The sequence below is a fragment of the Martes martes genome (genome assembly GCF_963455335.1).
Source record: "Martes martes genome assembly, chromosome: 8".
Taxonomy (NCBI): domain Eukaryota; kingdom Metazoa; phylum Chordata; class Mammalia; order Carnivora; family Mustelidae; genus Martes; species Martes martes.
The window spans coordinates 113,456,316-113,470,865 of NC_137895.1; the positions used below are offsets into that span (position 1 = coordinate 113,456,316).

Consider the following 14,550-nt stretch of genomic DNA (forward strand, 5'->3'; position numbering starts at 1 on the left):
ATGGCAGACTTGAATCCTAACATATATAAGTACAGTAAATATAAATGGTCTAAACACACCTGTTAAAATTTTTTCAGAAACAATAAAAAACCATGACCCAACAATTTGCTTCCATAAGAAAATCACTTCAAATGTAATGTGATATTATATCATGGTAAAGGTTATTTGTCAAATCTACAGTAAATTTCATACTTAATTGTGGGATCATAGGAGCTTTCTCATTAGAATTAGGAACTAGATTTGAATTTTTAAAAATCACTGCTTCTGTTCAATAAAGTAAAAAAAAGTTGAGAGGAAAGGTACTGTTGTTTTAATTATTAGAAAAATCAAGAGAATCTACAAACTCAAAGCTGTTGAGTTGCTGGATATAAAATCACCATAAAAACTACCCATTTCTTGGGGTGCGTGGGTGGCTCAGTCTTTTAAGTGTCTAATTTCAGCTCAGATCATGATCCCGAGGTCCTGGGATCAAGCCCCATGTTGGGCTCCCTGCTCAGTGGGGAGTTTGCTTCTCTCTCTGCCTCTCTGCTTGGCTTTGCTCTCTTTCTCCCTCACTCAGTCTTTCTCTCAAATAAATAAAATGTTAAAAAAAAAAAACAAAAACTACCCATCTCTCTAGTAAAAAGTCAGATTTGGGCTGTGACAGAAATAAAGATCCCCTTTTCATTACCAGGAGTAGCAACAGGAAGAGGTATAACTAAGAATATGCCTGTTAAAGGTTTGTATGATTTTTTTTTCAAAGATTTTATTTATTAGCAAGAGAGAGTGAGCTCATGTCTGTGGGCATGAGTGGGGTAAGGGGCAGGAGAGAGAGAAGCAGACTCCCCCCCTGAGTAAGGAGCCCGAAATCATGACCTGAACTGAAGGCCAGTACTTAACTGACTGAGCCACCCAGGTGCCCTGGTTTGTAAGATCTTAAGAAAATTTCAGAGCAGAATTGAAGGATGTAAAACCTGAATAATGGTGCAATATACCATTATGATCTTGGATTGGGAGGCTCAGTGTTATAACAGTGTCTGCATTAATCTATAAATTTACTGCATTTCCACTTACTTTCTCCCTCTCCATGTTTTTGGGAACTGATGCTAAATCTTATTTACAAACAAAGGTCTATGAAGAACCAAAGTATTCCTGAAAATGGGAGGTGGGATGTGTGCGGGGTGGGGTTCTTGCTATGGTGATTAAGATGCGGTAGTAAGAGCAGGCATACAGAGAAATAAACCAGTTGAGAAATAAACCAGAATAGAAAGCTCACATGTAGCATTACATATCAGTGGGTTAAGCATGGAGTCTGGAATTTGCAATAAATGTTGCTAAGATTATTTGTTGTTCACGTGAAAAAAAATGAAGTGTAGCTGTTGACCTCACTTCACACTTAATGATTAATTCCAGGTAGATGAGAGATATAAATGTAATAAGCAGACTTTAATATTTATATATAAAAAATATCTTTGACTTCAGAGTGGGAAGGATTTCTTAAAACTATAATAAGGAAAAACTATAAAAGGAAAGATTGACAGATGTGATTACATCAAATTTAAAAAAAACACTTTCTAATATAAAAAGTACCATCACAAAGGGGAAAAGCTACAGACTAGGAAAAGGTATATTTAACTCTTGTAGCTTACAAAAGGCTTTGAAGTCAAAATACATTAAGAACTTCCTGGTCCTTTCTGTAAGAGTAAAAGAAAGCCCAGTTGAAATTGTGTAAAATACATGACTAAGCAATAACCAGAAGAGGAAATACATGAAATAAGTATGTGAGAAGATGTACAAATTTACAGGTAATCAGAAAATGTAAATTAAAACAACGAGTTAACATTTGACTTCTCACATTATTTTTTAATGTCTGTGTGTACTTAAGATTTTATATACACGAATGCATATAAATTCAATAGTACCAACTAGGGTTGTGCAAACCAGTCTGTTCTGGTAGAAATGTAAATTAGTACTACCACCTTAGACATGTCCATTTATAGCAAAGTTATTAAATTACATCTATTTATAATGTAATATATATAGCAATGAAAATATGAGTTAGAACTGCATACTCACCAGCATGGAATATGTTTTTTAATTAACTTATTGAATGCAAGAAGCAAGTTGAAAAATGATGCATGTGGTAGGACTCCATTTATATAACTTTTAAAACTCCACGAGTATGTATATTTATAGATAAATAAGTATGTATCAAAGTGTGATGACAATGATGACCACTGAGTTGTATGGTGCTGCTGGGGAAAGAGGGAAAGGAATGGAATCTGGAATATGTTTTCAGAGGGGATCTAAGATGTCTATGTTTTCTTTCTTTCTTTTTTTTTTTTGAAGATTTTATTATTTGTTTGACAGCGAGAGATCACAAGTAGGCAGAGAGACAGGCAGAGAGAGGGAGGGGGAAGCAGGCTCCCTGCTGAGCAGAGAGCCTGATGCGGGGCTTGATCCCAGGACCCTGGGGTCCCAACCTGAGCTGAAGGCATAGGCTTTAACCCACTGAGCCACCCAGGCGCCCCTCTTTTTTTTTCTTTTTTCTTTTTTTTTTTAAGTTACCTAAAGCTATTGTTTTATATTAGATATGTTAAAACTTTTTGGTGGGTTTTCATTATAGTCCTTATTCTTTTGTATGTTTTCATCTAAAATTCTTTAAAAAAGGTTTTTTTAAAGGGATTGGAAAAGTTTGGTTTCTTTGCGGGGGGATTAGAAAAGTTTTAAACTTAGCCATCTTGTTAACTAGACTATATTTTATATCTGACATTTTATTTATGTTTTGTTTTTGTGAACATACTGTTGCCTGATAAAACCACCGGCACATTTATAGTTGTGATTATTGCCCAGTTTAGTTTCACATTATTTTTGTTGCCTCATTGAAAGGATTTCTAAACAATTGAAGTAGTTACAAAGCTCATAAGCTAAGGTAGTTGTATCTGTTAAAGTTCATGCACATGCTTTTACACAATTATACATTTTAATTATTGCTAATGATGATTCTGTTGAAAGTATAGCTCTGTTTAGGTCTCTTTTCTTAGAGATTTCTGGCAGAGAATTTTTTTGGGGATAGCCTTTAAGTTTCATCTCTGTTCATCCTAGAAATGATCCCTCTGTGAACTTTTGTGACAGATTTTTAGATTGCTGTTTGTTAAGCAGCAGTGATTTAAAAGCAATTGCCATATGTGATTGCCTTGCTTTGGCAAATTTTAATGTGAAGAATGAAGTAACAGATTTGGGAGATAGTTGGGGTGTGTGTGTAGGCTCATCTTGGGGAGTAAAGAAATGGCATATTGTGGAGAAAGATGTTGGAAGATCTTTTTAACATTAAAAACATTTTTATAATTTTACTGAAAGTACAATGAATCATTAGATTTTTTTTAAAGATTTTATTTATTTATTTGACAGAGGTCACAAGTAGGCAGAGAGGCAGGCGGAGAGAGAGGGGGGAAGCAGGCTCCCTGCTGAACAGAGAGCCTGATGTGGGGCTCGATCCCAGGACCCTGGGATCATGACTGGAGCTGAAGGCAGAGGCTTTAACCCACTGAGCCACCCAGGTGCCCCAGGAATCATTAAAATTTTAAGATTTACTGGGTGTTTTAGGAGTGGGAGAGGTAGATAGGTATTAGGTATCCTTTGCTTTCAGAAGAATAGAGCCTTTAATTTTCTTTTGTCGTTAATATTATTTTATTTATAATTTATTAAAATTGACTGTATAGAACAGCGTAACTGTTAAACCTCACATTTCTGAAATGTTTGTGCTTGGTGATCTACTTGAATTTCAAATGTATGATTTAATACCTTATTGATAATGTGTTCTTAATTTTATATGTTATTTTCGGGGGCAGTTATCTATTCTTTGTTCACAACTGATATATTCAGGATTGGTTTTTCAAACTAGTACTGTCTCTGCCTTCGGTCATGGTTATGTTTTACAACTTCAGAGAAACAAGTAATAGTGTGTTTGGCCTATAAATGAAAGCAAAACCAAAAACAAACAAACAACCCTTTAAATAAGTGAAGATACTGTTGTATATATAATCATCATTTTTAAAACCTAAACCAAAAATTGAACTCACATGGATTTTCAAGGTAGAAGGAACCTTAAAAAAAGTTTGTCCAATGACCTCATTTTATAAATTATGGTAATTAATATTCTATTGAGAACCTACTATTAGGACAGTATTGGCATTTTTATACTGCTTAATATTAATATGTTATTAATACATTATGTTATACATTTTATTAATACATTATTATTAATACATCTGTGAATGAAAGGATATTTCTGTTATGTCTATTTTACAGTTGATGAAACTGAGGCATAGGGAGACTAAATATTTTGCCAAAGTTATGTTAACTTGGTTCTTCAAACACCAAAATCTTTGATCATCTCAGTTGGGCCACAGTGTAGTCAAAGATGAGAATACCAAGGCTAGAAAAATTCCTGTGATGAGCTTTGCAGAACATCGTATGGCATGTTTAGATTCCACTTTTGTTTCTGTTATTTATAAGGTGTAATTTTTTTTTTTTTTTAAGTATAATGCTTCATCCCAGCAGCAAAGAGAAATAATTAAAAGTAGGAGCCTGGACAGGCGGCTGCAAGAACCAATTGTATTAACAAAGTGGAGACATAGCACCATTGTGTTGGACACCAATGACAAGGTAGGACTTTTTGAGAAAATCTTTTAAGAATATTGGAAGTTCTTTTTATTCTTTATACTTTCATTTTTTCCTTAGCTGCATCCCATACTTTGGTAACTATTGTTTTATTGTGTGTAGCATTAGTTTGTCCTGGAATGGGTTTTGGTTTTGTAGCTCATTGAGTTTTGCACAGTGGACTGAGTCATCTGTGGTTTGATAATGTATATGTTTGAGCCTAGCTGGTGATAGATATTTTTGATAATCCTGTTTTAAAGTCCTGTATCTGTTGTTGTTTGTCTTTGGCCTCTGGGAGGTTTTAATAATAAAGACATTTAATTAATTTCTTCATCCCGTGGGAGAATTGGAATCCCAATCCTCTGTTTCCCTAATTGTTCTCTGCACAAAGGACTTCTTTTATGAATCTGAGAAGTAATGTTCTCTGTTTCAAATAAGGGATAGATTTTGATGCAAACATCAGAATGGAACACGCATAAAGTTTTTACCTTCTTTGTGAGTTTTTTCTTTATGTTGTAGCTTCATTTTGGGGATGGAGTAGGAAATTTGTATGAATTTGTAGAACGTTAGCCATACTAATATGTAAAAATTTGAGGGCAGTGGCAACACTCTAAAAAGTATATTTTAAAAACGTATCTGTCACTGGGGACTCTTTGTTTTACCATCAGACTTCTCTCCTGGCATAATGAGCAGGTTTCTTGAATTTTCAGGTGTTAGTGAAAACAGAATGAACTTTCTTAGGGCATATTTCTCGGTGTTTGGGTACTTTCAGTTATAAATTCATTTGTAAATTATCTCAATCAGTCAAAACAAGTTTGTTTTGTTTTTTAGTGACTGTAATGTTGGTTTTTGTGAAATTAAATGGAAGACTTTTTGTGCAGCTGTAGAAACAGTCTACGCATATAAGATAGACTAATAGAACAACAACGAAAGTAGTAGACCAGTTTGTAATTTATATTTTGTAAGGATATTTTGTGATTTGAATGTAGAGGGCATATCAAAAGAAATTCTGGAATCTCACATTGAAGAAAACTTGAAAATATTTTAGCATTAAGAATAACATGAGTATCTAAGATTCCTAGAGATTTTAACAGAAAATTCATTTAACTCCAAGAACCAAATTACAATTCAGTACACGCAGAAGGTTTGTAAATGTCCTATATAATGTTCTAATGCAAAAGCCATTCCAAGTCCACTGCCTCTTCATTTTGGAACAAAAAGGATGATTATTTTGCTGATGTAGACTTAAAATTTCTTTTTTAAAATCTTTTTTGAGATTTATTTTCAGTCTGTTATTAGAATAAGTTGCCTGAAGTTCTCATGACTTTTTTTTTCTTTAAATCTGAGTCTTTCAGAGTTATGAGAGCATGATTTTCTTGAGACCAGAGATTTACTTATTTTTGGTAGAAATATCTTTTTTTCCTTTTTTTTTTTTTTAAACCTGAGCCTTAACCTTAATGGAATCCTAGGTGATTACTTCACCAAGCAAGCTTTTCTGTTTATCACCACCACCTACTATATATGTTTTTAAGATTTGAGGTATGAAAGAGGGACTGTACCTGAACAAACTAGCTGACTAATGTATGATGAAGGTTAAAGGGTGTGTGACTTGAAATCTAATAAGCCTAATACTATGTAACAAATACTGTTCTGATTATCTAAGTCCTAATTCAGTTGTCAGACTACACTGGAGGAGTAGATGTGTGTGTGTGTGTGTGTATGTGTGTGTGTGTAGATGTGTGGGTGCATCTGTTTCTGCCTAGGTATTGTTTTTACTAAAATCTGCTAGTTGTAGGCATTTAAGGTATATATCCATATACATTTATAAATATACATAAATATATGTGTAAAATCTTTGTTTATAGTAATTATAATTATCGTACATACATTATTCTCTATTTGCTGTGGTTTTTATTTCTGTAGGACTGATGATCCCATGAAAAATAAATTGTGATTACCATTCACTTACTTTCTACTTTGTGGGTCATCAGATCTTTCTTTCATCTTTTTTCCAAACGTTTACTATTAGGCACTTTTAGAATTCAAGAAATTGAAAAGTGAAACATCTGAAGTGGTCAGAAAAAAAATACTTACATGAGGGTATACTAGATTTGGATATTGTGTGTAATTTTTTTGGTAAAGATATAATTTGATATGATTTTAATGTTTTCTTCATTAGTAGTATAGGCCTTGGATGTTTGATTTTTAGGGTTTTCTCTTCAAGGATTTCCCAGTAAACTTGCACTACTATCTAGTTTTTGTGTTTACAAGTTTTATATGGTATAAACCTGAAGACTTTTTTTTCCAAGTGAATGGATGTGTTAATGGCTTTGTATATTGTGATATAATATGAATATCCAGATTTGTTAACAGTACCATGTCCAGTTTCATAAGTATGGTAAAGTAGATTGATAAAGATGTGGAGATGAATATGCAAAGACATTATTTGGTTTTATAAGAAAATTAATAATAGGTGTTGGCATATGATTATTCTAATTCTCTTTTCATGAGATTATGCAAAGCATTTAGGGGAATGGAAAAGATTTGGCTGTTGGTACCAAAAATATGTTTTTTTCAGTCTTGTCCTCTATAAAGAATCTTACAAACATCTGAGGTAGAAATCACATAGTGTGTTTTAATATTGACAAAGTAGAATTGCTTTTAAAAAACACATTATTGATTTGCTCCTATTAATATATTTTTGTAGGCTTAGGCGTTAAAACATTTTTTTTTCTGGTGATTTATTAATCTTTAAAGTTTCTTCTTTGCATTTGAAAAAAATCTCACTTTTTTCTAATAATTGGAAAGTTAGCTGTAAATTACTTTAAATATTAATAGCAATTTAATTAAGTGTCTTACGTAGTCACTGACTTAAATGAAGTGCTCATTCTGGCAGTTGCCTGTCATTCCTGTGACTGTTGGCTTACCTAGTCCCTGGTGTTCATACTATACTACACCAAGAGCCCAGTTCGTATGGTGACTATTACATTTTTATCCCTGAATGTTTAGATTTTACCCATTTAAATGTTGTCAGTTCAGTCGATAAAACATCATGGTTTTTAAGGCAACGTGCCTTATTTTTGTTGAGTAATTCTGTATGCAGTATTTAAATTAAACTGTAATGAGTGTAAAATATGCCATATTTCATAAACCTTCAGACAACTGTAGTTTGCAAATCTGTACCATAATAGTTTCAGAGCTGAATATAGAAAGGAAATAATTAGGGAAAAAATTTTTGGAGCTTCCCTTATTAAGCTCTCCCACTGTGAATAGAGGGAGAATATAATGATATAAAATAGAGTAACATTTTTCATTACTTATTTCTTGTAGGAATCTCCAACTGCCTCAAAACCCTGCTTTCCTGAAAATGAGTCTTCTCCCTCTTCACCAAAGCACCAAGATACAGTTAGTATGATAGCCTATAGTATAATACAGTCCAGTTATTTCAGTTTCAATAAGTTAATTTTCTCTAAATGTAATGTTTAAATATTTCTTGGGCCTCTATTAACTTTCATTGGTTTTCCAGATAATAATAACAATTATGATAGGTTTAAATTAAAAATTTAATCAATTGTAGAGACTTAAAAGCCCCTTTTTATGCAAAATAAGGTATCTCTGTGATTAATTTATATACCATATTTGTAAGTGACATTCATTTTTGGTTTTTAAAAATAAACATAAAATCCCTGAAAAATGCTATCATATTATACTTGAATTTTTTTTTCCTCAGGCCCGCGGTCCAAAGGTAAGCAGTTTCCCTCCTTCTTAACGACCACAGGCACCACTATTGTTCTGTACTTTAAAATACAGTACCCAGTCCATGCCAGGTGAATATTAGAGATCTGTAGCTCAGCTGTAAGTTTGCCCTAAACTGAAAATCTCCAGTTGACTTCTCTTCAGAAACCTGGTTTAACTTGGGTGAAAATTTACTTGATTGGTGTTTTTGTAGTCCCTCGCATCTTTCCTATAGTTGGCTGATTCTGCTATACCCCCTCAGTGGCTTTCCTTTTCTTTCAGAGTGAAGGCCAGAATTTTTAATGAGGACTATAAGACTGAGCATGCGCTGGCTCTCGACTGCCTCTCCAGCCTCACCTCGCACTTCTTGTGTCCTCTTCTTGCCTCCCTGCTTGTTTTCCTCCAGCCACACTGTATCTCTTTCCTCAAAAGAGCCTACTTTTCAGCTCAAGGTCCTGGCACATGTCATTCCTCTGCCCATTGAACCATTTCTCTCCCACATCTTTGCCTGTTAACTTCTGTTCGTTCATTAGAGTTGGGTGTAGACTTTGCTTCCCCAGAGAATTTTATTCGAATCTTCTAGATTTGGTCAGTTTTCTCTGTAATGCTCTTTGTAGCATATAATTTTATGTTACTTGATTATATTAAATAGAATAACACTTTTCATTTTTTATTTCTTGTGGAAACCTCAAACCCTCTATTTGTGTCAGTCTTCCCTATTAGACAAAGAAAAGCTTCGTTAGAGCAGGAATAATCTCCATAACTACTGTGTACCATATATTAGCTGTTCAGTAAATACTGAGTGAATAAATGAAACTTTTAAAGCTTTTTAAAAGACAAACTTTTATTGTTACTTCCTTATTTTATAAAACTGTAATAGAGTTATTTATGGGATACTTCTGATTTTTTTAGAGGCAAAGGTTTTCACAGAAGTCATTTTATTTTTCTCTCTGTCCTTTCCTTAACAGAATCAGATCTTTTATGGTTCGTATCACATGTTTTACACATTTCCTTCTGACATTGCTCAGGTGGTTCCCCCTGCCTACAATTGTCCTTGGTTTTTCTACACTTAAAGTCAGAAAAAAATTTTTTTTAAAGATTTCATTAATATTTGACACAGAGCACAAGCAGGAGGGAGCAGTAGGGAGAGGGAGACGAAGAGGGAGAAGCAGGCTCCCAATTAAGCAGAGAGCCTAATGCAGGGCCCTATCCAGGACCCTGGGATGAGGACCTGAGCTGAAGGCAGACATTTAACTGACAGAGGCACTGAGGTACCCCAAAGTTAGAAAAGATTTTAAGACTGATTCTTTAAGAGGCCTTGCCAGACTAACCTTAGCATAATAATGATCTCTTCTTCTTTTCCTGAAATTTTTTTTTAAAGATTTTATTTGTTTATTTAAAGATCACAAGTAGACAGAGAGGCAGGCAGAGTGGGAGGGGGAAGCAGGCTCCCTGCTGAGCAGAGACCCAGACGCAGGGCTCAATCCCAGGACCCCGAGATCATGACCGGAGCCGAAGGCAGAGGCTTAACCCACTGAGCCACCCAGGCGCCCCCTTTTCCTACGTTTCTAAGTCACTTATCAGATAGTGTAAATGTTACCTCATTGGACTCCTTTTAGGGCCACCTAGGTGCCCCTAAAGGTCACTCCTAAGGTTTTAAACTCCTACTAAAGGAAAGATAGTGACTCTTCTTCTCTTTTTTGTCTTTTGCATTATTTAACACTGTTTTGGGTACATAAACATTAAACATAAAAGTGAACATGATTTTGGTGGTGCTGTCAACAATTATTGTATCACTCTAAGGTGGTGTTACTGCAATACACTATCAGTGCATCTAGAAAAAAGAAGAAATCCTCTCCAACATATTTTAAATACAGGTAATACGCAATTGCTAAGGAAACCTTTTATAAACTATTTAAATTTTGGTAAAAAGAATCTCTAGGTTAGCCTAGAAACATGAATTTGCAAATGTTCCACATGGAGTTCAAAGGACAATTTGCAAATTATTTCCCAAACCATTTACCCCTTTTCTCAAATTTGACAGTAACTAGACCATCCTGGATTCACGATACCCCCTGCTGGCCACCACCGGGAACTGCCTAACCAGTATCTGATTCTTTTGTCTTAGAGTGAAAAGATGAAACAGCTTTTGTTCATTCTACCTGAGTCCATTCTTTTTTCACATAAGCATACAACTCTGCTTTCCCACTGCAGAGGGCACCTCTTCCCTGCTGTCTTGCCCCTCTGTGTTGAGGCTTTTTCCCTCCTTGACTTTCCCCTCTCTTGGCCCTCTGCTCCCTTTTCTCAACTTGTACTGTGTTTCCCCAAGTCTCACCTGTTTTTCTCACTCTTACCCAGTTAATACAAGGAGATATCTTTTTCCCTCATTGTGCATTAAAATCCTAAGCCTTCGTGGTAAGAAAAAGGAAGCTACAAATTTAGGAATAAAAATAATTATCTGATGCCTTCTTGAAATCTCTGCAAATTGCCCATCTGCCTCTTCAGTCTTTTCTGTTTTGTTTTTATGAAAATCTTTATTGAAATGTAATTCATATACTGTATGATTTACCCACCTAAGTACAGTTAAATGGTTGTTGGTGTATTCAGATACGTGCAGCCATCATCACGGTCAATTTTAGAATACTTTCATTGCCTCATGAAGAAGCCACATTCTATTTGGTATCACCTGTCTAACCTCCATATCTCACCAAGCCCTGAACAACTGGGAATCTACTTTCTGTCTCACTAGATTTGCCTGTTCTAGACATTTCGTAAGAATAGAATCCTATAATATGTGGTCTTTTTTGACAGACTTTTTCATTTAGCATGATGTTTTCATGTAATCTATTCTAATCAAGCCAGATTTAAAATTTCATCCCTTAACATAAATTTTAAACATGTTCATTTTTTTAGTTTCATTTGCAGTATTCAGATGCATTATTGTTATTTTTCATGACCCCTTCAAATCCTTCTTTGAAATACCCAGCATATACTTTTTAAAAAGCTCATTGTTCTATTTATGTACAGTATGAGCACACTGTGAGTTAAATAGAATTTTGTGGACTGATCTGAGAACCTGGTCTCCGTTTGTTCCAGCGTGTCTGTGACAGATGTGCATTTTATTTTATCTTTTTAAAGTTTTTATTTTAAGTTCCAGTTAACGTACAGTGTAATATTAGTTTCAGGTGTGCAATATAGTGATTCAACACTGCCATACATCACTGGTGCTCATTACAAGTGCCCTCCTTCATCCCCATCACCTGGTTCACCCATCTCCCCACCTATCTCTCTTCTGCTAACCATCAGTTCTCTACAGTTGAGTCTGTTTCTTTGTTTGCCTTTCTCTTTTCCCCTTTGTTTTATTTTGTTAAACTTCACATATGAGTGAAATCATATGGTATTTGTCTTCCTCTGACTTATTTTGCTTAGTATCATACTCTCTAGCTCCATCCATGTCCTTGGAAATGGCAAGATTTCATTCTTTTTTTTATGGCTGAGTAATACTCACGATAAATGTGCATTTTGAAGTTTCTAGTCATTGAATACTGAATAAAATTTTAGAATATATAATTTGGAAACTTGAGTTTTTGACCCTGTATTCCCCAATTATGGTATTAAAATGCATTGGAGGGAAAAAAAACGCATTGGAGAAAATGTTTTAACACTTTCTTTAGCAAAAGTATCATGGAAATATTTGCTGATTTTTTTCATTGAATAGTACCATTCTAAAGCCTTTTTAAAAAATGTGATTTAAACATCTAATTTTTTAAAAGACTAATTCTTTAAAGTATATTATTTTTAATTATTTTTTTTAGAGAGGAGAGAGAGAGAAAGAGAAAGAAGAGGTGGGTAGAGAGAGAGGGAAAGGGAGACAGAAACTCTTAAGCAGGCTCCATGCTCAGCCCAGAGCCTGACACAGGGCTGAATCTCATGACTCTGAGATCATAGTCTGAACCTAATTCAAGAGCCACATGCTTAACTGACTGAGCCACCTAGGTGCCCCTAAAATATATGTTTTTTCTTGAGGTGAAATTCATATAATGGAAAATTAGCTATTAACCATTTTAAAGTATACATTCAAATGACATATAGTATATTTACAGGGTGTGCAGCGATCACTTCTACCTGGCTTCAGGACATTTTCATTATCTGAGAGGACAACCCATACCCATTAAGCATTCACCCCACGTTTCCCTATCACCTTTTCTTCTCCCCTGGCAGCCACTAGTTTGTCTTCTCTCCCTGTCAGCCACGAGTTTGTCTTCTCTCCCTGTCAACTTACCTGTTCTGGAAGTTTTCTGGAAGTTTCTTCACCTGGTTCTTCTTCAAATGATATCACCATGCAAAGTTTCTTACTCTTTATTAAAAAAAAAAAACTGATTGCATGATTAACTGAAGATAAGAATTTTGATTGCGTTGATGTTGGTATATAATAATTGTTAGCCAAATTGGAAAAATTCCTGTTTTACTAAATGTATGCAACATTGATTAGAAATTCTGGAATCTGCAGAGGCACCTGGGTGGCTCAGTTGGTTAAGTAGCCGACTCTTGATCTCAGCTCAGGTCTTGATCTCTCAGGGTCATGAGTCCAAGCCTCACATTGAAAAAAAAAGTTCTGGAGCCTGCAAAGTTATTAATGAGCCTGTAGAAGTTTTCTCAGATTACTTAATAGAACTAACATCTTACTGTTTTCTTACCCTGTTAGGATAGGGTAATCTAAGTACAGTCATTTTGATTAAAATTTGACCATATTTTGCTAGTCCTTATTAAAACGTTTCTGCTAATTTTCAGTATGAAGTTTCCTTTGGAGTAGCAAATGTATTTAGACTAAGAAATATTCATGTGTAAATATGGGCATTTTTGGTAAGATTTAACAAGATATTTGTATGGAGTTTTTTTAGTAAGCAACACAAAAACATTGGTTGATTTTGAATCGTATTAAGTAGCGAAAGTACACCAAATAGTATGTTCAAAATCTGTCTGAATTTTTCCCCAAATCTCTCACCTGTATAGCCAAACCTCTATTATTCATCTGCCTATTCAGCACTTTTTGTATCAAATTCAGAAACTTCAGTGTTTAAAAGTTAAAGCTTTATTTTCTCCATCACTGACTGGCATTCTTTTGTATTCCTTTCTTGGAATAGCACTGCTAATAGGTTGGTTAATTACTTTAACAGCTATGTATCGTATTGAACATCAACTACATGCTGTAGATACTGGGCATACATCAATGAACACAGCAGATGTGGTCCCAGTGTATAGCCCTATGAAATAGATAGTAAATAAAAGATACCTAATTTTACTTTGCATTAAGTACAATGAAGGAACCAAATTGGGGGCAGTGGTAAATAATGGGAGGGATAGAGGAGCTCCTACTTAAGAGAGGTCTGGGAAAGCTTCTCTAAAAAAGTCTCATTAAAACTGAGATACCACCATCTGTCTAGTTGTTCAAGCTTGGGAGTTTTCCTCAAAGCTTCCCTCTTACTCTCCTACCCAGTCCCAGTTAATTCTGTCTTCTGGATCTCTCAAATTTGGCTCCTCATCACTTGCTTTTGGGTACTGCCCTAGCTCAGGCCTTCACCATCTCCTGTGGTAATTACTAGAATGTATTTTGGTTGGTTCCCAGTCTTTCCACCCTCTTTCTTAGTTCATTCTTTACACTGCCTCATTTGCTACTTCATCTCACCCATTACTTTGAGGGGACTTAAAGACCCTCAGATATGATCGGCTCACTTTCACTTCTGTACCTTTATACTTTGTTGTTTTCGTCTCCTACTGTCATCATCTAGCTAACCCCAATTCCTTAGCTCAGGAGTCTCCAGGAAGCCGCCTTCTTCACTCCCTCTGTCTCTCGGGTTAAGTTAAATACACCTTTCTCATAACACTTATTACCATGTTGTATGCTAAGTATTTTTGTGTTTGTACATTTTGAATGTGGCAAATTTTGTCCTTATTTTATGTTCAAATTAGAGTGCTTAGTAGTTAGAGCAGTAGTATTGGGATCTTGATCCCTGTGAGAATTTCATGAGCGTTCTGGACCCTTGAACAATGTATATACTATCCACGCACAATTTTGTACCAGTTTCAGTCCATCCATTGACTCAAGTAAGAATCCCTGATTTAGAATGTCTCTCTCATCCTTAAGCTTATCTGTTACTACTGCTATCCCTTCCA

At 35.0% G+C, this 14,550-nt stretch overlaps 1 protein-coding gene across 3 annotated transcripts in view; it reads left to right on the forward strand.

The window, feature by feature from the left end:
• Positions 1-14,550, forward strand: part of ARHGAP12 (Rho GTPase activating protein 12) — a 109,290-nt gene that overhangs the window by 64,898 nt on the left and 29,842 nt on the right. For all 3 annotated transcript variants that reach the window (XM_080811559.1, XM_080811557.1, XM_080811558.1), the window contains 2 exons: positions 4,522-4,647; positions 7,972-8,046. In XM_080811559.1, the coding sequence (XP_080667685.1) occupies positions 4,522-4,647; positions 7,972-8,046 (201 nt within the window). The remainder of the gene's footprint in view (positions 1-4,521; positions 4,648-7,971; positions 8,047-14,550) is intronic.